At 39.3% G+C, this 25,521-nt stretch overlaps 1 protein-coding gene across 1 annotated transcript in view; it reads left to right on the plus strand.

The window, feature by feature from the left end:
- The first annotated feature begins 6,136 nt into the window (after positions 1 to 6,136).
- Positions 6,137 to 25,521, plus strand: part of TEX15 (testis expressed 15, meiosis and synapsis associated) — a 40,143-nt gene continuing 20,758 nt past the window's right edge. The window contains 3 exon segments of the mRNA XM_024764990.1: positions 6,137 to 6,275; positions 14,557 to 14,722; positions 24,979 to 25,216. Of these exon segments, the coding sequence (XP_024620758.1) occupies positions 6,137 to 6,275; positions 14,557 to 14,722; positions 24,979 to 25,216 (543 nt within the window).

The raw sequence follows: 25,521 nt of genomic DNA on the forward strand, positions 1-25,521 counted from the left end.
ACAAGTTTCAAAGATAGAGAGGCCAAGTAAGTTATGAGCCAGAAACATACTATGTGGATGAGAGACTCACGTGGAAATCATTGGTAACAAAGATTGCTGTTTAGGTAGAGTAATGAAGGTGGAAATCACAATAGATTGAGGAGGAAGTAGGAGGTGATATAGATAAGGGCAAATCTTTCTGACCCTGGCAAGTTTTGTGTGTTTCGCTTTTTACTTCATCAGGTGAGTGTGTTTAAATGCTGTAGGGCTGGATACAGAGAAGCAAAGTGGGTAGGAATGAAATTCAGAATATGGTGGAGAGATAATTGAGACAATGGGAGTATAGAAGAAAAAGCCACAAAGTGGAAATCATAAGACCTAGTTTGGGCTTCCCTGGTGGTGCAGTGGTTGAGAATCTGCCTGCCAATGCAGGGGACACAGGTTCGAGCCCTGGTCTGGGAAGATCCCACATGTCGCAGAGCAACTAGGCCCGTGAGCCACAACTACTGAGCCTGCGCATCTGGAGCCTGTGCTCCGCAACAAGAGAGGCCACGATAGTGAGAGGCCCGCGTACTGCGATGAAGAGTGGCCCCCGCTTGCTGCAACTAGAGAAAGCCCTTGCACAGAAATGAAGACCCAACACAGCCAAAAATAAATAAATAAATATTTTTTTAAAAAAAAGATTAACTTAAGACATTAAAAAAAAAAAGACCTAGTTTTTATTGTTCCAATTCTTTGATACTTAGTTATTTCATTTATAACAGGGGTTGGCAAACTTCTGTAAAGGGCTAGATGGTAAATATTTCAGTCTTTGTGCACCGTAGGGTCTCTGTCATATTTACTCAGCTATGCTATTCTAATAGGAAAGCAGCCATAGACAGATAGGTAAGTGAATGAGTGTGGCTATAGTCTAGTAAAACTTACTACAGACACTTAAATTTGAATTTCATATAATTTTTCAAGTGACATGAAATATTCCTTTTTTTTTTTTTAAAGTCATTTAGCTGTGGGCCCTACAAAAACTAGTAATGGGCTGGATTTGACCCATAGACTATAGTTTGCCAACCCCTGATCTATGAAGTGAAAAGTTGGACTAAAATATATTTCATTTTGACATCATATTGTCTTAATTGGGGGATTCTTTTTTTTTTTAATTTTGCCTTTTTTTTAAACATCTTTATTGGAGTATAATTGCTTTACAATGTTGTGTTAGTTTCTGCTGTATAACAAAGTGAATCAGCTATATTCATATGTGTATCCCCATATCCCCTTCCTCTTGCGTCTCCCTCACACCCTCCCTATCCCACCCCTCTAGGTTATCACAAAGCACCAAGCTGATCTCCCTGTGCTGTGCAGCTGCTTCCCACTAGGTATTTTATATTTGGTAGAGTATATATGTCAGTGTTACTCTCTCATTTCATCCCAGCTTACCCTTCCCCCTCCCTGTGTCCTCAAGTCCATTCTCTACGCCTGTGTCTTTATTCCTGTCCTGCCCCTAGGTTCATAAGAACCTTTTTTTTTTTTTTAGATTCCATATATATGTGTTAGCATACGGTATTTGTTTTACTCTTTCTGTCTTACTTCACTCTGTATGACAGACTGTAGCTCCATCCACCTCACTACAAATAACTCAATTTCACTTCTTTTTATGGCTGAGTAATATTCCATTGTATATATGTGCCACATCTTCTTTATCCATTCATCTGTCGATGGACGCTTAGGTTGCTTCCATATCCTGGCTATTGTAAATAGTGCTGCAATGAACATTGTGGTACATGACTCTTTTTGAATTATGGTTTTCTCAGGGTATATGCCCAGTAGTGGGATTGCTGGGTCATATGGTAGTTCTATTTTTATTAACTGGGGGATTCTTGATTTAATCTCATTAAATGTGTATGTAGTTTATCATATGTATGATATGATTTAACCTTTTTTTTGTTTTTTGCATTACGCGGGCCTCTCACTGCTGTGGCCTCTCCCGTTGCGGAGCATAGGCTCCTGATGCGCAGGCTCAGCGGCCATGGCTCACGGGCCCAGCCGCTCCGCGGCATGTGGGATCTTCCCAGACCAAGGCACGAACCCGTGTCCCCTGCATCGGCGGGCGGACTCTCAACAACTGCGCCACCAGGGTAGCCCTGATTTAACCTTTTATCAGAAGTAATTCTTACTCTTAACCATTTAGAACTCTGCTGAAGAACTTAGAATTTATGTGTTTGTGACTCAGGTTTCAAGAACATTATTTATTTGTCATTTATTTATTCATCAGGAACTCCTTCCTGAGATTACTGGAAGAGGGATGATCTTTGCCATATCTGCACATCACCGTTAGAATAGTGTCTTTAATATTTTATAATAGACTTATTTTTAACTTAAGTATATTTTGGGATGGAAAATAAGTAGAAAATCTGTATTATTTGGAACAAATCAAAGGTAATTGTAAAAATAGAACAGTGTCATTTGCCAGAAAATCCTGAAACTGAGTCATTGTTTTTGTTAAAAAGAGATTAGCAAACTTTTAGAGATGTTAAAGGTAAGTTAACAACAAACTGATTAATGTGGAAGTTTGAACGGGAACTGAAAAAGAAACTTTCTCATGCTTCATGTAGCTACAGTCATCTTGAGTTGCGTTATACTAGGAAACCTTTTCATAACTGATAGCAGTTGAGTCTTAGTAAAGAAACTCTAGGGCTCTCTAAGTTGTTCAATTGAAACACCAAGTTCTGTAAAGTTTTTTTGTTTTTGTTTTTGTTTTGTTCTTTTTGTGGTACACGGGCCTCTCACTGTTGTGGCCTCTCCCGTTGCGGAGCACAGGCTCTGGACGCGCAGGCTCAGCGGCCATGGCTTACATGCCTAGCCGCTCCACGGCATGTGGGATCTTCCCGGACTGGGGCACGAACCCGTGTCCCCTGCATCGGCAGGCGGACTCTCAACCACTGCGCCACCAGGGAAGCCCAAGATTTTTTGATAGTAAGCGGGTAAAAGATTTTGCAGGTTTATTTAGTAATCTCTAATCCATAACCAGTGGTCTCAAGCATTCAGGTCCTTAATTTTTAATGATAGTTTTAGGAAACTCAGTACAAATATTCTTTTAAGATAAACTTTAAGAGGCTTAAGTCTTTAGACTGGCTATTTGACAGAAAAGGGATTTATTCCTTTGCTGCTAACCTGGCTCTGAAGAATGTATCAGCATTCATAATGCAAGCAGAGTAATGCGCTGCAAAGGAGGTTAGTGACATGTTGATTAACTGAGGTTAATTGGTTAATTGCAGATCGAAAATTAGAACCAATATCACTTGACTTCTAACCTAGTTATCTTTACAATACTGCTTCTGGACAAACTCTGTAAGTTGGGTCCACATTATAGACTTCAGGATATCACTAACAGTTCATAGTGTGCAGTTGTTTTTTACTGGCTTCTGCAATCATGTGAGGTATGGATACAGTTAGTCTCAGAGAAGTTAGATATTTTGCCTAACAGCATAGTTAATTAATAGTAGAACCAAAATTTGAATCATTATGATCTTTTACCTAAAATTCATCCTTCATCTGTTATTTGGGTCTAAGCTTTCTCTTACAAGCTTAGACTCATTCTGTCACTCCCAGAAATTCCCAAGCCCTTTTCCTTTCCCCTTTAGTTTTTTAGTTCCTTTATACCTTTTACTTCTTGTCTTCTGCCCTTATGAGTACCTCCAGGACACTGTTAAAAGGAAGCAGAGATAGTGGTATCCTTGTTTTATTCTAAATTTAAAAGGTAGTGCATCAGACATTTACCAGTTTGCTATAAATTTTCGGCAGATACCTGTCATCAAGTTATGAATGTTTCCTTTACTAAGACTATTTTTTAAATTATAAGTGAATTTAGAATTTGATTAGGTGCTTTCTCTTCATCTGTTGTGATAGTCACTTGATTTTTTTCTCCTTTAATAGGTTTATGTAGTAAATGAAGTATACCCATTTCCTGTTATTAAATCTCTCTTGCATTTCTGGGATGTACTTGGCTTATTTATGATATAGTAATATCGTTTTCATTTTTAGAATCAATTTGTAACTACTAATTTAACTTCCTTTTAGTAGTAATAAGATGATGCATTATTTTAATTTCTTCTTGAATCAATTTTAATAAATTTTTTCCTGGAATTTATTATTTTGTGTAATCTATAAATGTATTGACTTATAGTTGTTCATAATATACGTGCTCTTAGGACCTATATGAATAGATGTTTTAGTTGTTGGGGAAGCTTTCTGGTTTTGGTTTCTTTGTTTGATCTTTAGTTCATCCGTTTTAGTATCTGTTAAGGACCTACTAAGTTCAGTGCCCTATGCATTAACTATTCTTGAAGCTTTTAGTATTGATTTTTCCCTTTACTGTCACCTAGAATAATCCAGGACCCCATAGCACAGCCATAGTATGAACTCCCTGGATTCAAACTTTGTGATTTCATTTTTATACATAGAAAAATAAATAATATATATAAATACATAGATAATGGTTATAGGACTATTGTATATATTTTGCAACATATAACATATTTTTGCACATATATATAAAAATAAATAACATAAATAAGTGATTCTGGGACTGTGATCTATAAGCGTGAAAAAATATATAAGTTTGTTACCACTTTAATGTGGCTGATTTGTTTGGACTGAAGTAAAAGGGGTATCATTCCTACTTGAAAGATTATACTTGAAAACTTGCTGGGTACAACTTACTTAATGAAGGATGTTGAATACATTGTTTCCTGAATATTCATCTTTCATCAGACGATTTTTAACATAGCTACTTTGTGGCTAAGTATTGCACTGAGGAACAAAATGAGTCAATTTCAGAAGTCTTTATTAGTAAATTCTACTAGAGAAACATTTTTTAAGGAACCGTGTGGCTGAAATATCACCCATCTTACTGTAGTTAAAGAAAATACTGATTGTCACAGCACGAGACTCTTCAAGTATAAAGTATATTTAACTGATGGCTGTATACCTTTGCGTGCAATAGGTATAGAACATGATGAATTGAAGAGTTTTTTGTAATAAAAGTTATTCTAAGTAAATTTTTCTCCCTTTTCCACCTTATTAAACTTCCACATGAACATGGCAGTCTTGACAAATATCTCTGGAGCTAGTATGTGTTAAGGGTATTCTTGTTAGTAGGCTACACCACTAGTGTCTGTCCACGTGACTGGATGAGAGAAAGGCTGATTTTCTTCGCTTTCTAGAGGTCTTGGTCGGTTCCCTGTTCTGATCCATGTTTGATTGCAAGATCACCTTTCATAAAGGGTGAAGGAGTGGGGATTGTGGGGAATAATCCTTTGTGAACCTTCGCTAGAATCTTTTCCTTTGTGACGCTTATGTAGAATTTTGGCACCTCTTAATTTGGATTGTGACCTAATGCTTGAACTAAGCAGTTGATAGGTATCAGGAGGCCCAGGAAACATATTATGAAATGGTATGAAAAATATATCTTTGCATATATTTCTCTGTGTGTGGGCACCATAGCTTTCCTTTGATATCCAGTATGAGTTCTACTGGAAAGGTTAATCAATGTGTGTGTATGTTTGGGGAAAAGGGTTGAAAGGAGGAGGAAGGAAAAGGAATATGTTACTAGTAGTATAACAATATATGATGTCTTAAACCATTGGTAGTAATACTGTGGAGCAATAGCCAGTGAGTGATAGTGACTGTTTTAGGCTATCAGTTGTAGGGATAGCCATGCAATAGTTGGTTTAAAACTTTCATAAGTTTCTCCCAAAGCCAAAGATTCTAATTTAGAGAATATCATTCAATTCACAGAAGTGTATAGGAAAAACACTTTAAAAAATAGATACTTGGCAAGAGCTTAACCAAATGTTAACAGAAATTGTTGTTTGGATGTTATTAAGCTTTTCAGAAACACACAGGCTTTAAGTTGCGAGGAAAATGTATATTAGAACCTACAAAATAAATATTTTTATATTGTATAAAACCCAAAATTGTTAATTCATTTTCTCTTTTGGGTAACCTGCCAAATTGAGATGGAAATCTGTTGTGAGTGTGACCAAAAATATATCTTTATTCAATTTCATGTAATAACTTTTAAATAGTTTTACTGCCATTGCCTCTTATGTATTTATTGACCTTTTGTTTAATAACTTTGGGTTGATTTTAGGCCACCAGCAAAATGGAAATGAAAAAGACTGCTAAATACAAGATGCTATGGAAAATGAACTCAACTACTGAACCTTTATTTGTTACTGGTATAGATGTCAATCCCTTGAAAAAATTCACCATTCCCAAGATCAGGAGGACAGCTGAGAAAGGTAATATTTCTATGGAAGATGGGATTATTTCTTAACTGTTACTACATTTCTCTGATTCTTAGTTAATGCTCGTCTTCTTTTTTTGTGTGTGTGTGTGTGTGTTACGCGGGCCTCTCACTGTTGTGGCCTCTCCAGCCGCGGAGCACAGGCTCCGGATGCACAGGCTCAGTGGCCATGGCTCACGGGCCCAGTGGCTCCGCGGCATGTGGGAACTTCCCAGACTGGGGCACGAACCCGTGTCCCCTGCATCGGCAGGCGGACTCTCAACCACTGCGCCACCAGGGAAGCCCTCGTCTTCTATTTTGACTCTACATAAAATTAGGTTGACTCTACATAAAATTAGGTTAAGTCAGGCTTTTAATTCCTTAAATACACATGTACTTTTGGTTCCACACAAAATAAAATAGACACGTCTCCTATCCCTCCCACTAAGTACACCTAAAAACACTGGACGTCATACATAAAACAAACATAAGAAGACTTTGAAAGGTGGAGAGAAGAAGATGGATCAGTGTGGGACCCTGGGAGTTACGGAGTGATGTAGCATTAAGTTCTCTGGATTTTCTGTTTGTTTCCTCCACATCTCAGATTGGGTGACCACAACCCAGGAATGCCAACTTTTACAAACACAAAAAGCCCTAAGAAAAGTCTGTTCTGTCTTGCCAGGGACTGGGAATGGGGTATCCTAGAATGATAGAAACCTATTTGACAGTGAACATGCTATTCCTGCAAAACACTAGGGGGAATAAAAAGAAATAGGCCCTACACCTTTGTCAGCAGAGACTAAGTGGAGGGCCTAGACTTCCACCTGTGTCTCTCCCCTTCCACCTGTGCCTCTCCCCTTCTTGGAACTTCATACGTTCCTTTCTCTGCTATCCCATGCCCCTTCAGTGTCAGTGGGTTTCCACTCTTGCCTTGTGGTGATGAGTTGCCTCGTCTCAGTGGGAGTAGAGTCAGTGAAGGCCAAGTGGGGAGCCTAGACTCTGTCACACACACCAGTAACAAAGCATCTGTCCCCCTCCCACAGTGTCAGTGGAGGCTGAGTCAGGAGCATGGACTTGCACCCCTTTCTCATGGTAACAAGACAGCCACCCCTCCCCCCCACAACAATGGTGTCCATGGAGACCTTGTAGAGAGCCAGGACGTCCTGGTGGTAAAGAGTCAGAGTCTTCCCCACCCCCAGCCTTTCCCTACTGGCACAGTCCCTTGCTGGCTTAGTTTTAGTAGAGGCTTGTTAAACCACAAGATTGAATATGATCTAGAGTCTCTTAACAATATCCGAAATGACCAAGATACTTTAAAAAATCACTCATCATACCAACAACCAGTAAAATCCCAACTCAAATGAGAAAAGATGAATCAACAGATGCCAACATCACAATAAAATATGTTGGAATTATCTGACAAGGCTTTTAAAACAGCCATCGTAATGATGTTTCAACAGGCAATTACAAACACTCTTGAAACAAATGAAAAAATGGAAAATCTCAACAAAGAAATGGAAAATGTAATAAAGAATTAAGTAGAAGTTTTGGAACTGAAAAAATACAATATTTGAAATAAAAAACTGATTGGATGGGTTCCAGAGAAGAATCAAGAAGACTTTGGAAAGAAGCAGTGGATTTGAAGATGTAATAACAGAAATTACCCAGCCTAAACAACAGAGAACACATCAAATTAACCGAGCCTCAGGAACCTGTGGAATAATAATAGAAGATCTAATGTCTTTGTCCTCAGAGACCCAGAAGTAGAAGAGAGCATAGAGCTGAAAGAGTATTTGAATAAATACTGGCTGAAAATTCCCCAAACTTGGCAAAAGACATAGACCTGTACAATCAAAAGGTTGAATAAACCCTAAACACGATAAACCCAGAGAAGTCTATGACAAGGCACATCATAATCAAACTTCTGAAAACTAAGAACAGAAAAAATCTTGAAAGCAACTAAATGTTACTTATAGGGGAAAAAATTGAATGACAGGAGATTGCTCATTAGAAACCATGGAGCCCAGAGGAAGTGGCACAACATTTTTTAAGTGCAGAAAGAAAAGAACTGTCCCCAGAAAAAATATTCTTCAGGAATAGAACTGAAGTAGACATTCTCAGATGAAGTAAAACTAAGAATTTTTTATTGGTAGATCTTAGTTTAGAATGGCTAAACAAAGTTCTCCAAATAGAAAATGACAAAAGAAAAAAGCTGGGAACATTTGTAATGACGGAAGAACGAAGGAGAGTAAAAATATAGGGACATACAATAGACAGTCCTCCTCTTGAGTTTTTTAATTATGTTTGACAGTTGGAACAAAAAGTATGACATTCTTCAATGTGATTCTTGGTATATGTAGAGGAGGTATTTAAGGCAATTATAAAGTGAGATGTTACCATTGAAGGGAACTGGGTGAATAGGATATAGGATCTCTCTCTATTATACATCACAACTTCATATGAATCTGCAGTTATCTCAGAATTAAACGTTTTTTATAAAAACACGATAAATAAATCAAAATGCCATTTTAAAAATGTTCAAGTAACCCACAGGAACTGTTGGAAAAGAAATCTCCAGGCCCAGATGGTTTCTCTGGAGAATTCTACTCAACATTAAAGAAAAGAGCTAATACAAATTCTTTACAATTTCTTCCACAAAATAGCAGAGGAGAGAATAATTTTATCAGGACAATATTACCCTGGTACCAAAGCTAAATTAATACAAAAAAAAAAAGAAAACTACAGACCAATATCCATCATGAGCCTTGACACAGAAATCCTATACAAAATATAAGGAAATTGTATTTAGCAAGGTATAAAATCAATTATATACTATAACTAAGAGAGTTTTATTCAAGGGATGCAAGGCTGGTTTGGTACTTGAAAGTCAGTCTGTATTCACAGGATAAATAATAGTAATCACATTATCATATCAATTTTTGCAGAAAAAGCACTTGACAAAAAAGTCATTCATGATAAAGACTCAGCCAACTAGGAATAGAGAACTTCCTCAGCTTGATAAAAAGTATATAAAAAATACCCATAGCTAACATCATGCTTAATGATGAACAACTGAATGTTTTCTCTGTAGGGAAAGAAGGCAAGAATGTTCTCTTTTACCACTCTTACTATCAACATAGTGCTGGAAATTCTAACCAGCACAAAAAGTCAGGGAAATGAAATAAAAAGCATAGAGCATAGAAATTAGAAAGGAAGAAATAAGACTGTTCCTGTTTGAAGGTTACACAATGGTCTACATAGAAAATCCCAAGGGACCTACAAAAAAGAAAAAGAAGAAAACCCTGGAACTAACAAGTTAAGCAGGGTCACTGAATACAAAATCAAAATACAAAAATAAATTGAATTTCTATATACTAGCAAAGAACCCATGAAAATCAAAATGATAATACCATTTCTAATAGCTCAAAACATGAAATACTTATGTATAAAACTAATAAAATATATACAGGATTTTTATGCTTTAAACCACAAAGTGCTGATGAAAGAGATCAAAGAAATTCTAAGTTATTGGAGAGGTATACTGTGCTTATTTTATTTATTTATTTATTTATTTTTTGCGGTATGCAGGCCTCTCACTGTTGTGGCCTCTCCCGTTGCAGAGCACAGGCTCCGGACGCACAGGCTCAGCGGCCATGGCTCACGGGCCCAACCGCTCCGTGGCATGTGGGATCTTCCCGGACTGGGACACGAACCCGTGTCCCCTGCATCGGCAGGCGGACTCTCAACCACTGCGCCACCAGGGAAGCCCTACTATGCTTATTGATTAGAAGACTCAACATAATGAAGATGTCAGTCCTCCACAAATTTATCTGTAGATTTATTGCAGTTTCTATCAAAATCCCAGCAAGACCTTTTGTAAATAAATAAGCTTGTTCTCAAATTTACATGAGAAGGGACTTCCCTGGTGGCCCAGTGGTTAAGAATCCTCCTGCCAATGCAGGGACACAGGTTCGAGCCCTGGTCTGGGAAGATTCCCACATGCCGCGGAGCAGCTAAGACCGTGCGCCACAACTACTGAGCCTGCACTCTAGAACCCGTGAGCCACAACTACTGAACCCACGAGCCACAGTTACAGAAGCCTGCGCACCTAGAGCCTGTGCTCTGCAACAAGAGAAGCCACTGCAATGAGAAGCCCGTGCACCACAAGGAAGAGTAGCCCCCTCTCACTGCAACTAGAGAAAGCCCACGTGCAGCAACGAAAACCCAACACAACCAAAAATAAATAAATAAAATTTAAAAATTTACATGAGAAGACAAAGAAACTAGAATAGCGAAAACAGTTTTGAAATAGAAGTGTTTAGAATTACTGTAGCCAATACTAAGGCTTACTGTGTAACTACAATAATCAAGACACTGTGGCATTGACAAAGATAGACACAAAGATAGACACTTAAATCAGTGGGACAGAATGGAGATTCCAGAAATAGACCTATACAAATATGCTCAATTGGTTTCCTTTCAGTTGATTTTTAACAAGGGTATATTGAGTGGAGGAAAGGTAGTCTTTTCATCAGATATCATGGAGCAATTGAAAGCTATCCATAGGCAAAAAAAAAAAAAAAGAATTTCACCCAAACTTCACGCAAAAATTAATTCAAAATGAATCCCGGGAAACTGTAAGACTTTTAGAAGAAAACATCTCCAGGATCTAGGGTTAGATGAAGAGTCCTTAGCATGATGCCAGAAGCACAATCCAAAAAAAAAAATGTGGTAAACTGGACTCCATCAAAATTTAAAACTTTTATTTTGTGAAAGACTCTGTTAGGAAGGTGAAAAGACAAGCTACGAGTGGGGGGAAGCATTTACATATCATAAATCTAACCAAGGACTCTCATCTAGAACATATAAAGCACCTTCAAAACTCAATAGTAAGGGAAAAGAGAGTGTTACATCCAAGCAGAAAACAGGCAAAGACACGAACAGCCATTTCACTAAAGAGGTGTGGATGGCAGATAAGCACACAAAGAGATGCTCATCATAGCCATTGAGGAAGTGCTAATCAGAACCACAGCGAGGTGTCACTTCATGCTTGTTAAAACGGCTAAAATAAGAATAGTAATGCCAAAAGCTAGGAAGAATATGGGGAAGCCAAATCAGTCATGCAACCGATGGTCAGGTAAGAAAAACAGTTTGATGGTTTCTTAAAAGACTAAACATGCAACTACCATATGACCCAGCAATTGCACTTTTGGACATTTATCCCAGAGAAATGAAAACTTAAGTCCAAACAAAAATGTTTATAGCACCTTTATTTGTAATAGCCAGAAATTGGTAATCACCCTGATTTCCAGTGAGTGAGTGGTTAAAGTATGATGCATCCATACCATGGGATACTTATCAGCAGTTTTAAAAAATGAGTTACTGGAACAACAACAGCTTGGTTGGATCTCAGAGGGAATATGCTGAATGAAAAAAGCCAGTCTCCACAGGTTGAAGTACAAAATTCCATTTACAAAACATTCTTGAAATGATAAAGGGTACAGAGATGGAGAACAGATTGGTAGTTTCCAGGACTGAGAGGAAGAGAAGAGGTATGGGGTACCAGTATGACTGTATGTAAAGGAGTAGCATGAGAGGTGGAAAAGTTGTGTATCTTGATTATAGTGGTTGTTACATGAATCTACACGTGATAAAATTGCATGGAACTACCCACACACACATAACTGCACATAAAACTGGTACAATGTTAATGAGGACTATGGATTATACCAGTGTCATTTTTCTGGTTTTGATATTTTATTATAATTACATGAAATGTTTCCACCGGGGAGTTTGGGTTAGGGGTATACAGGGCCTCTATAAGAATGTTGTGTGATCTATATTCACTTCAAAATAAGAAGTTAAACACAGGCATACATGCACAAAATCATATCTCATATCTTATGAAATGATCAAAATTTGTAACAATTGTTTAAAATATTAAAGCGAAAATTAGTTTTACTTGGATTAATTTTATTTCAATTTAATAATAGAATTTAAGATGGGAAGGGGATGAAGAATGAGGTTTTTTTGATAAACAGAGGATTGTAATATTTTGTATTAGTTTTGCCATTGTAACTTATTCTGTTGATTGTTAAATACAAAGGACTATTGTTATGTTAATTAGATTCATATACATGGAAATTTGTTTAAATTATATATATCATTGTTCCTCATTATTCACAGATTCCATATCTGCAAATTCTCCTACTTGCTAAAATTTGCTTGTAACCCCCAGCATCAGTACTCAGCAGCAGTGCTTTCACAGTCATTTGCAGACACGTGCGAGTGGTGAAAAATTTGAGTCACTTGATGCACACGTTCCTAGATGAGGCCAGATGAAACGGAGCTCTGCATCTTGTTCCAGCTCTCATTATAAATGTGTCCATTTAGTCACCTACTTAGTGCTGTGTTGTTTGCATTTTTGTCGGTGATGTCTGCGTTTAAAATGGTCTCCACCATATCATGCTGAAATGCTGTCTAGTGTTCCTAAGCTCAAGGAGTCTATGATGTGCCTTACAGAGAAAATATGTGTCACAAAAGCTACACTGTAAGGTAAGTTATAGTGCTGTTGACCAACAGTATGGAACCTTCAGGAAAAGGAAGAGGAAATTTGCCAGTTTGTACATCAAGCCTCTCCAGAAAGTGTTAAAGGAACATTTGTGGTTCCTTTCCTGTGGAAAGGATGGAATCTACATTTATAGATTCATGAGATGACCACCAATAAAAAGCTTGTGATGGGCTTACCTGGTGGCGCAGTGGCTGAGAATCTGCCTGCCAATGCAGGGGACACGGGTTCGAGCCCTGGTCGGGGAAGATCCCACATTCCGCGGAGCACCTAGGCCCGTGAGCCACAGCTACCGAGCCTGCGCGTCTGGAGCCTGTGCTCTGCAACAAGAGAGGCCGCGACAGTGAGAGGCCCGCATACCGCGATGAAGATTGGCCCTTGCTCGCCGCAACTAGAGAAAGCCCTCGCACAGAAACGAAGACCCAACACACAAATAAATAAATAGCTTGTGGGCAGCATTGTTGTGAGGCAAAAAGCCAAAGAGACTTACAGTCATGGTCCCCAGGGGCAGGAAAATGTTAGGTCCCTCTTGGCTAGTGCTGGCTGACTCACACATTTCAAAAGGTGATAAGGGATGCAGGTAGGCAGGTTCTGCAGAACAGGAGGCTGGGGGAGAATTTTAAAGACACCTGCTAAGTGTTATACAGGAAAAGGTTATGTGGCAAGTTTCCATCCCTGATGAGACTGGCTTGTTTTACCGGGATGTTGGCAAACAAACTTACTGCAGATGGCATTCCAGTTGTCAAAAATGTGACCAGAGGCTGACAGGAACGTAACCCTGTATTTCTCCTAAGATTAATAGTTCAGTATTCACTAATTCACTCTTGGCAGCAACTTTAATAGACTATACCTTCGCCAAATAACAAGAATCAACTGTATTCCCCAGTTTCCTCTGAGTCCTCTTCCTTGAGGGTTTTATTCTTTTATGCATCTACTTAATATAGCAATGCTTAAAACACTGCTTATTGTCTTCTCAAAGTGTGCCTCTTAGTCATGCCACCACGTCAGCCAAGAGTTTACAGCGATGTTCTGGTATTTTTGCAAGTCAAAATAACCAGTTTACTAGTATATAGGTTGCCTTATTTGGGGGAAATTCAAGAAATATCCATGCACTAACAGTAGCTACCAGGTTTGTGTAGCACTGTATGTTATAGAGTCTGTACATCTTAAGTTGAAAACAAGTCACCTGAATTCTAGTACTATCTAGTATATCTGCGTCAACTTTTAAGAACTCCCTATAGGTAGTGGAGAAAAGCAAGTTTCATATTTTCATTTATACGAGGTATAGGAAGTCTGTATTACTGTTATAGAATCTTAAATATAAATGCCTCCAGATGGTTAAAGAAAATTCCAAATATTTGTTTATTTTGTGTCTTATATTGATACACAGTTGTGATTGTGCAGGTGTACGATAATGTCATTTTATTATTTATTTATTTGGCTGTGTTGGGTCTTCGTTGCTGTGCACGGGCTTTCTCTAGTTGCGGCGATTGGGCTTCTCATTGCGGTGGCTTCTCTTTGTTGCGGAGCACAGGCTCTAGGCACGCAGGCTGCAGTAGTTGTGGCGCACCGGCTCAGTAGCTCTGTGGCATGTGGGATCTTCCAGGACCAGGGCTCGAACCGGTGTTGCCTGCATTGGCAGGCAGATTCTTAACCACTGCGCCACCAGGAAGTCCCAACAATGTCATTTTAAACACAAATAACCACTTGCCCTTTTCTTTATTTTTAGTTTACTTGTCACCTTGTTGCACCAATACTAGAGAGTATAATTTCATACACGATACTCTTAATCAGTGCCGGCTTGATGTAAGCTGTGATCTACAGTCTTCATGGCAGTTTGGAGATACAAAACTGATTCACAATGAAGAGCTGGAAAAAAATTTTACTTCTAAGAGGTAAGTTACTGTGACCTAAGGAAGTTTGAGATTTTGTTTGTTTTTGATGTGAGGTTTTATACGAATCTGTTATTTCTGCCACTTGAGATTTGATAAGTATTACTAAGAAAATAAGTACAGAGGTGTTTTATTCCTTATTTTGTTGCCATCTCATAGCCTTCTGTAATAGTAAAAAGCTAAGTGTGGGATTTGGTTAGTAATTCCTGCACATTAATGTAGCCAGACTTCGGACACTCCCTTCTTTTTTAATCTTTGTAAGTTTTTCAGAAGCATACATCAGCACATTTATTAAGGAGCCATTTTGTAGATCCTTGTGCCTCCTGCATAATATAAAATAGCGCTTAAAATATTTAGAAAGGAATTTTTTTTCTTGACTCAATCCTTCAGAGACTGAGTTGATGTTCTAATTTGGCGGAGTTGTATCTGGCTATTTCCAACTACTCCACAAGAGCCACAATTTCTGACACTTTTAAAAAGTACCCCTTCTGGTTTTTGGGAAGGCACATTCCATTATGTTAGTTAGTTAATTAATTAATTAATTAATTATTTTTGGCTGCGTTGGGTCTTCGTTACTGCGCGCGGGCTTTCTCTAGTTGCGGCGAGCAGGGGCTACTCTTCGTTGTGGTGCATGGGCTCCTCATTGTGGTGGCTTCTCTTGTTGTGGAGCACAGGCTCTAGGTACATGAGCTTCAGTAGTTGTGTCATGCAGGCTCAGTAGTTATGGCTCACGGGCTCTAGAGTGCAGGCTCAGTAGTTGTGGCACACGGGCTTAGTTGCTCCATGGCATGTGGGATCTTCCTGGACCAGGGCTCGAACCCATGTTCCCTGCATTGGGAGACAGATACTTAACCACTGCACCGCCAGGGAAGCCCCATTATGTTATCTTAGTAAGAAAAAATAAGAGCACATGCAGAGTTCTCATTGTAAACATTTTGTATTTAATATGTTTAGATCTTGTGTGAACACAGTTTTAGCATTTTCATTTTCTGAACTTGCCTCCTTCACCATTTTGCATTTTTAACTTAGAACATAACTATAGTTTGATGGACCCACACTTAAAACTCATTTTGGAATGTTTTTGGTCTCTTTTTTTTTGTTTTAGAATCAATGCCTCTTGACTCAGACATGCTATCCCACTTGTTGTCTGTTGGGGAGAATTGGTGAGAATGACAGAATTAGTTGATGGCATATTTTTTCATCTAAAAATCACAGTTTTGAGCAAAAGTAGAATGGACTGGCCATACACTGCCCCTTCCAGATTGAAATAGTAGTGTGATCAAAAATGGATTCCTGCATTGTTCCTTGATTTTGGTTATATTAGGCATTTTTAAATTGTGTCCTTTTTCATAATGCCCCCTGACACTTAATTTTCAACCATTTATTTCTCCCTGTTAACATTACAGAAAAGTTAGAACAACTACCCAACAATACAAGACTTGATAGAACATTCTGAATGACTAATGTGTATAGGATTTATTGGTTTCTTAGGTGTCTGCCCAATTAGACAAACTCATTTATCTCCCATAGTACTTTATACTCGTTTTACATGACTTACCACACTATGTTGGTTTTGTCTGATTCCCTTACTACATTATGAGTTTTATCTTGTTTTTTGTGTCCATAGTATGGAACCGAGTCTGGCAACACAGTGAGCACTTAACTGTTAAATTAAGTTACATTTTTATTTCATTGTTTTAAATCAATGAAGGTAGAAAGTATCCTTAAGTAGCCTTAGGCACAGGTAAAAAAAAAATAAAAGGAAAAGTCAGAATTGGTTAGCAGAAGAGAAAAATAGGATGGAGAGATGAAAAGAGAAAGTATTAATAACACTGACTGCCTCTAGCTTTTCTTTTTATTGTTCCCCTTAGAGGAGTTTATAAATCTGTGATCTCAGCAAAAGCAAGTAGCTCCAGAAAGATACCAATCTCCACTTCTTTGTTGTTGTTGTGTTGTGTTGGCCGTGCTGCACAGCTAGCGGGGTCTCATTTCCCCAACCAGGGACTGAACCCAGGCCACACAGTGAGAGCCCAGAATCCTAACCACTAGGCCACCAGGGAACTCCCCAGTCTCCACTTTTTATCCACATTGCACCTACCACTTCTTAAGTGTGAAATCAGCAAAAACACGTTAATCATCTAAACATCTGTGTATTAAGTCATTCATTGAGCATTTGAGTGCCTACTGTGTCAGATGTTGTATTTGATACCCTCAGAGAAAAATGAATGTTTTCTCCTCAGCCTTAAAGAGTTTACATTCCAGTGGAGAAGACATACAGCTAAATATAAAATAACGTTATAGTAAGAGGTAGGTGCATAGATGAGGGATTGAGTATTCTTCGTAAGAGTCTTGAGAGATGTTCTGAAGAGTTAAGAACTTGAGCTGGTCTTAATGGGTAAAAGAGAACTGAATTCACTTCTTCTTAAGTATATTGTGCTATTTGTATCAGTTTGACCCTTTTTTATTTTAAGATAACTTACCTTTAAACATTTCAAATTTATGTGAAAGGGTATCATTTTAAAAATTGTCAGTACCTGTCTTGACACTGTGGTTAAATTTGTACTTGGCATCTCAGTTTACATTCTACCCCAGATGAGTGGACTGAGCCATCCATGCTTAATTTCATCTACTTTTATCAATGATTGGTTTGGGGAGAGGGTACAGAACTAAATCAGTTTGGGCCAGTGACACACTGAGGACAGATTGGCTTGTGGGCGGGGGGGGGGGGGGCGTCTCTGGAAAAGAGAAGCCAATCTGCTGTGAACAAGGAAGCATGTTGCTCAACCTGTTGATGGCAGCACTCTTGGAATAATGATGACACCAGTTGGATGACCCTCGAGGTGATGACAACAAAACAGAGAGATGGAAAAAACCTGAATCCTTGAAAACATCTGGAGCTGTGGAATAGGTCAACTGATAAAGGCTGCCTGATTTCTGAATTTCTTGTTGTAAGAAGTTAACTCGGGACTTCCCTGGTGGTGCAGTGGTTAAGAATCTGCCTGCCAATGCAGGGGACATGGGTTCAAGCCCTGGTCTGGGAAGATCCCACATGCTGCGGAGCAACTAAGCCCGTGCGCCGCAGCTACTGAGCCTGTGTGCCACAGCTGCTGAAGCCCATGAGCCTAGAGCCCGTGCTCCACAAGAGAAGCCACCACAATTAGAAGCCCGCGCACTGCAACGAAGAGTAGCCCCCGCTCTCCGCAACTAGAGAAGCCCGCACGCAGCGACGAAGACCCAACGCAGCCAAAAATAAGTAAATAAATAAATGTATATAAAAAAAGAAGAAGTTAACTCAATTTTAAGCCAGTTTGAATGGTTTTCCATACTTGAAGTCGATAGCATTTAAACTGGTATTGAACTTGGTACTGGTGTTGAACTTGGTACTTCCACTTGCTAGTGCAAGATTCTAAGATATGGATTTAACTTGGAAAGAGGGCAGTAAGGATGTCTCACTGTTCCTAAATGGGAAGTTGATGATATGTGGGGGCACAGACCATATATTTTATGAGGCTGTGGTTTGGGGGGAACTTGTACAAAAAAATTCAGGATATTGAAGTGCCCTGCCCATTTCCTGCTTAGATCCAAGAGGCCTTTAAAATTCAGATTTGGTTAAAAAAAGAAAATCCTTTGTACTTATGGCCTAGTTTTACAGATCAGCTTTGCAAGATTAGCTTGAAGTAAAGAATTCATCTTTTCCAAAGTTAGTGTGAATATGGGTTTGAAAGAAAGGAGATTTAACAAGAGAGAAGTCTGAGGCACAAATCTGTTGCCTTCAGCCTTTCCCAGGTACCTCCTTTTAAGCATTTTCTACCTGGTAAATGGAACTGCTCAACTTAGCGCAATAAAGATATATTTTAAATGCAGTCTGGGGAAAGAAATGGATAGTTTCAAATTGTAATGCAGTGGGTAATGACCATTCTAAATTCAGGGCCTTGGGAAATGGGAGGGTCTCAGAGGCTTGTTGCCAGGAGACTGAAATTCCTAATGACAACCATTGTCTAAACAAGATCATGCTGTGGTTCCTAGCCTTTGGAATTTTGAGGGCCAAGAATCCTAGCTATTTCTTTCTAGAAGGATATACTTTGTGCTCAGGGCCAGTTAACACTGACCATTGTGTCATTCTTCACTTCTCTAAATTTAGTTGTGGTTACCCTACGTTTTCTTCACCAATTTATTTTTCGTGTAGGTAACCTAACCTTGTAACCATACGCTGCCTAAATGGATGTTGACTACATGAGTCTACCTCCAGACCCGCTCTAAGGGAAGGCGTGTTACTCACATCATTGATCTGAAGTTAGATGCAGTAACTCGATGAGACTGGATGGTCCCCATTTTGTGAGGTGGATTGACCTGCTCCGTGTGAGCATGAGCATTTTTGAAAGTGTAAGTGTTGGAGGAAGGGCGTGACTAAAGGAGAGCCAGACGAGTGGGCTGCAGCCTCCCTAATAGTTCTAGACTGTCTCGTGTAATTAGTCTAAACTATTCTTTGTCCCATTCCCCTTGCCTTTGTTGGTTTACTGATAGACAAGCATAGTCAATATGGTTCAGTATAACACGGTATGAGGCTTTCTTAGAAATCCTGGGAAGGTGAAGTCAGTGTCTCTATTGGTGTCTGTGGGCAAGGGAGCAGGTAGGCCTAGTTGCTGCTGGCAGCTCTCTTATGACCACAAGAGGAGCCAGGCAGAGATAAAGATAAAGCTATGGACAGCAGTGTAGAGAGTCAAGGAAAAGAAGCTTGAGTTCCTAATATTGTTGAGGGACTAAATAAGTTCAGATTCTTCCTGTGGTAGCCAGCATAATGCTCCCCCAAAGATGTCCACACTCTGATCCCCACAGCCTTTAACCTAACAAAAAGGACTTTGCAAATGTGATTGAGGTCACAGACCTTGAGTTTGGGTGATTACTTTGGGTAATCTGGGTGGGCCCAATTTAATGATATGAGCTCTTAATCATAAAAACTTAAGAGGAAGACTGAAGAGTGAGAGACTGAAGGAAGAAAGAAAAGTATGAGAGGGATTCAGCTTGCCTTTGCTGGCTTTAAAGATGCAGGAAAGGTGTTATGAACGCAGGTATTGTCTGGAATTTGGGGATCGCTTTTGGCTAACAGCCAGCAAGGAAGTGGGATCTCAGTCCTCCAACTGCAGGTGATTGAATTCTGCCAACAAGGAAAGAGATCCTCCCCTAGAGCCTAAGAAGGAAACGCAGTCTAGATGACACCTCGATTTTAGCCCCATGAGACCCATGTCAGACTTATGACCTACACAACTGTATGTAGCAAATCCTGTATCTCCATTTTTGGGGGGCCATTTACTGGAGGTTTACTGTGTTTCTTTGGTGGAGTCACGTTTCCCTGATTCTTCATGGTCCTTTAGCCTTGCATAGGTGTCTGCACATTTAAAGAAGAGACTTTATGGACTGACTTTGCTAAGAAAAGACTTTCACCTGGGGTGGGGACATGCCGGAGAGTGCTGTGACCCTGGGTTAGTGCTGCAGGTGCCAAGTGGAGGGGCATGTGGTGGCTACATGTCTTGGGGATCACGGTGTAACTCAGTAGATCAGGCCATTGGGATCCACAACATCGACAATTTGTGTGGTCTTTGGCAAGCACTGCCAGGGGTCTGCAGAGGTTACAATGGCTGTTGGGGTTCTCAGCAGCACCTCCAGGTCCATAAACTAGGGAGAGGACCAGAGTACGCAGCAGTAGTGGCCCAAGCTGGTTTGTATGCACACGCTCGGCTGTGCGGGCCAGTTGCAGGTGCCTGAGTTGTGACAGGGCTGGTTATAAACACACATGTATAGTTGCTTTACAATGTTGTGTTAGTTTCTCCTGTACAGCAAAGTGAATCAGCTATATATGTACGTATATCCCCTCTTTTTTGGATTTCCTTCTCATTTAGGTCACCACAGAGCATTGAGTAGAGTTCCCTGTGCTATACAGTAGGTCCTCATTAGTTATCTATTTTATGCATAGTGTCAATAGTGTATATATGTCAATCCCAATCTCCCAATTCATCCCACCCCTCCTTTCCCCCTTGGTATCCATATGTTTGTTCGCTACATCTGTGTCTCTATTTCTGCTTTGTAAATAAGGTTGTCTATACCAATATTTTCAGATTCCACATATATGCATTATCATATATTCCACAAATATACGATACTTGTTTTTCTCTTTCTGACTCCCTTCACTCTGTATGACAATCTCTAGGTCCATCCACGTCTCTACACTTTTTTTACAGCTGAGTGATATTCCGTGTGTATCTGTACCACATCTTCTTTATCCATTCCTCTATTGGTGGACATTTACGTTGTTTCCAATAAAAATTTTTTAAAAAACAAAGAAAAAATTTTAAAAAAGAAGACATAAACTGTATATCAACAACCCCATAAAAATTGAAGCTAGGCCCGCTTTCTTAGTGTAGCAGAAAAAGCCTTGTACTAGAAGCCAGAGACCAAATTTCTACTCCTGGTTCTGCCACTACATAGTTATGTGATCCTGGATGAGCTATTTTGACATCTTGGCCATTGTTTTTCTCATCAGTGATACTTATTTAACCTTTGGGGTCAGGGGGCCCTCTGAGAATTTGATGAAGCTATAGCCCCTCTTCCCAGGGAAGTGCACATCAACACAGAGCTTTGCACAGAATTTTAAGGTTTTGGGGCTCCCCACAATAGCCAGCCTGGGACTTTTCCTGTGTAAGTGAACCCCAGGTCAGGAACTCATGGACAGGAGGATCATTACAGCCTCTTCCAGCTCTAGTGGACTCAGCTTTGTGAATCTGCGAGCAGAAGACGATGCTGAGGAAGTTACTTGAGAAAAAAGAGGAATAAGGAAGAAGAGGAGCAAAGGGAAAGGAAAGGAGAAGTTCTGTTTCTTAGTAACTCAAAAAATATCTAAGAATCCACTTGTTAGATGAACACTTACGTGAATTAAATGCAATATAATTAAATTTCATGTTAGAAAGGAAAATGTAACATGTTAACTCATTTTAAAGTTATACTCTCTTGGGAACAATAAGATAACTTACAGTGAATAAAATAAAGAAAGGAAAATGGAAGCAAAAAGCATTTACTGTAACTAAACGATTATCTCAAAATGTGATTAAATACTTAGAATTCTATGATTAAAAAGAAATCAAATAAACACACATGTAGCAATGGGGGCCAGGGCAGATATCAAGGCAAGTGCCAATGGCAGGTGCACTGACAGCTTTGGTGTGGTCCTGGCTGTTGGTGTGCATTACTATGACTGCTGGGTCTTGCCATGGACATGTAGCTGTGGAGGCCTGATGGGGGCCAGGGGTATCCATCACTGTGGAAGGGCTAGCTGCAGGTGAGCCTAGTGGTGCAGGCCAGTGACAGAAGACAGGGCTGGATGTGGGCCTACATGCTGCTGTAGGGCCTTGGTTATCAGCAGGGTCTTGCCATGGTACACACACAGGAATTTAGGTTGGTGACAGGTGTAAGTGCGCAGCCCTACCACTCATTCATTGTGCTTTGCTAACTTATATAACATCTCATCAATATGAGTTTTATCTAAGTCTTTTACATTTACAGTTGTCCCTTGGTACCCATGGGAGACTGGTTCCAGGACCTGTCCCAAATACCAAAATCTGCGGATGCTCAGGTCCCATAGTTGGTTCTCCATATCCACGAGTTCTGCATCCTCAGATTCAACCAATCATGGATTGTAAGTTAAGTTTGCAGTCCATGGTTGGTTGAATCCATGGATGCAGAACCAACCGATACAGAGAGCCAACTGTATATTTATTGAAAATATTCTGTGTACGGGAATCCCCTGGCAGTCCAGTGGTTAGGACTTTGTGCTTTCACTGCCGAGGGTGCAGGTTCAGTCCCTGGTCGGGGAACTAAGATCCTGTAAGGCACGCACGGTGGCACGGCCAAAAAAAAAAGACAAAAGACTATTGGGATTCATTTTACCTATTGTCTCTGAAATGGTATTGTTGAAACTCAGAGCCACTGTCATTTAACAAGTTAACATAGATCCTAGTGTCTGAGTAACTTTGCAAATCAACCCTTTACAAACCTTTTTAGACCTAGAAGTAGTTCTAAAGGCTAATTTTTAATTGGTAATTTTGATTATGTAAATCATATTTAGTCCTAAATTTTTTTCAAGTGTAATTCTGAATATAAATTGAAAAGTACAAAGTTTTTAACAGTATTATTACTAACACAAACCTCCAGGGAATATTTTCTACTTGAATTTATAAAGGTTTTTGGAGCCCTGGATCGGATCTTTATTAAGTTGTATTTTTTTCATTCTACTCAGTCCATTAACAGGATATAATGTTCAGCCAATAAGATGACTAGGTAATACAAAGAATTATTTGGTCCAGAATGTCAACGGCACCACTGCTCTAGGGTTTACTTTACAGGCATACCTCGGAGGTATCACAGCTTCAGTTCCAGACCACAATAAAGAGATTCACACAATGTTTTTGGCTTCCCAGTGCATATAAAGTTATGTTTACATTATAGTATAAGTGTGCAATAGCATTAAAAAAACAATGTACACACCTTAATTTAAAAATGCATTGTTGCTAAAAAATACTAACCATCATCTGAGCCTTCAGTGAATCATGGTAGTAACATCAAAGATCACAGATCACAGATCACCATAACAAATAGAATAATAATGAAGAAGTTTGAAATACTGCGAGAATTACCCAGATGTGACACAGGGACACAAAGTGAACAAATGCTGTTGGAAAAATGGTGCCAATAGACTTACTTGACGCAAGGTTGCCACAGACCTTCAGTTCCTAAAAAATGCAATATCTGTGAAGCCCAATGCAGTGAAGTACAATAAAATAAGGTATGCCTGTATACATCTTTATCACAACACACCTTCACATAATGTGATTCACGTGTGCTGTAAGAACCTTACAACCGTATATTTTGATTTCCTCCCTCCCTCTCATGCTTTGTGCTTTTGTTGTGGGAGTCCTTCCAGATCCCAAGAAAAACCACATGAGAAATTAGGAAAACAGAAAAAAGTATTGTAATTCTTCTGTGAGAATTAAACCTTGACAGTCAACATGGAGATCTTAGCGGTTTACAGAGTCTAACGTCAAGCTAAAAACAAGAGCAGGAAATGATGACGGTGGAGCTGAAAGTTAAGGCTGACATTTCCAGAACTGAGAGAAATGGTCATGATCTCATCGGTTAGTCTTGCTTGTTATTGTTGCCATGTGTTTTGTTGCCATGGGCCTGTCTACTGTAAAGGTGAATTATTTTTGCAAATAAATATGAATACACTAATGTGCATAGTATACTTATACAAATTCTTTGAGTGGTGTTCCAGGAAATAACAAATGCAGGTAGCATGTGGTCTTCAAGAGCAGCTTTCCTTTTGTGGTACGCACATTACTTTCTCGATTCTGTAGCTTCTCCATTGCTGATAATCTTTTGGAATCACACTTGTGTCACAGTGATTGAACCTCTCTGTCCTCATCACCTGCCGTGGTAGCTGCTGCCGCTGCTGCTGCTCCTGAGCGGGCCATGTAGAACTCCCTTCCCTGGTGCACCAAGTGGAGGAGAAGGATAGGTGTTTTATATGGTTCAGTGGTTCTCGTGGAATGTGGGTAAAAGTTCAACAGTGTCTGTACTTAAGATTGTAACCTTTTCTGAGAATGATTTATAATTTTCATAGTGCCAAGATAGGAGCCTGTAATCAAATTCTAGCTTGCTTCTCCCAGCTGTGACCTAGATCCCTGGAGAATAGAGAATGGCCCTAATAATTGACCATGTATAAGTGTATTGTCTATGTGTCCCTCTCTGTGTATATTTAAGAAACGCATGTCCTTCCCTCTGTAACACAAATAAGAACTTTAGCTCCAGAACTTAAGGGACAGGAATTGGCACGACTCTGTCACTTTACTATTTCGGCAAGTTTTAACCCTCTGAACCTCATATTTCTCATTTTAAAAATGTGTGTAACAGTGACAATAAGTAATAATAATAGCAGTAATTCAATTCTTGGGGATTTGAGAACAAAATGCATGTAACGGTTAAGTCTTAACAGTGCTGGGGACATTAGCATTCAGGAAACGTTAGCCCTTATTTCCATTGGCCTACACAAGTAGTTATTGAACTATTTCCTGAATTCTTTCCTTAGATGATTTTTCAGCCTAACTTGTTACCATAGGATAGTTACCATAACTGTAGCAAGCTAGCTCAAGTATTCATCTTCTTGAAAATTCTGTTGATGTTCTCATTTAATTACACGCTGTTTGCTTTAGGTCAGAGATGCGTGGGAGTGGAAGACACGGCAGAGAACTTGAAGAACATTTCTGCTTTTTAGCACTTCCTCAGAGTGATGTGGCTGAGATATATCAGAATGGAATAAGTACCAGAACATCTACATTGAAGATACTAGGCAACCCTCTTCTTGGAATTTATATATTTAGACATGTTGATGTGGCCTTGAATTTTGCTCACAGTAGAAGCGTTACTGTAGAAAGTATTATAATTTTTAAGGTTGGTAGCACAAAACAAATACTAAATATTATATTCAGTTTGCTTTAAATCGACCTAAATGTATTTTTTTTGTATTTTACTTTCAATATGAATTATTAATGTTTTAAAGTTGCATTGTATAAAATAAATATTAATTATTTATTACTATCATCATCATCATTTGAAATTTCCCCCCCCCTTTTTTTTTTTTTTTTTTTTTTTTTTTTTTGAGGTACGCGGACCTCTCACTGTTGAGGCCTCTCCCGCTGCGGAGCACAGGCTCCAGACGCGCAGGCTCAGCGGCCATGGCTCACGGGCCCAGCCGC

Source organism: Neophocaena asiaeorientalis, unplaced genomic scaffold (genome assembly GCF_003031525.2).
Source record: "Neophocaena asiaeorientalis asiaeorientalis breed wild unplaced genomic scaffold, Neophocaena_asiaeorientalis_V1.1 scaffold14, whole genome shotgun sequence".
Lineage (NCBI taxonomy): Eukaryota > Metazoa > Chordata > Mammalia > Artiodactyla > Phocoenidae > Neophocaena > Neophocaena asiaeorientalis.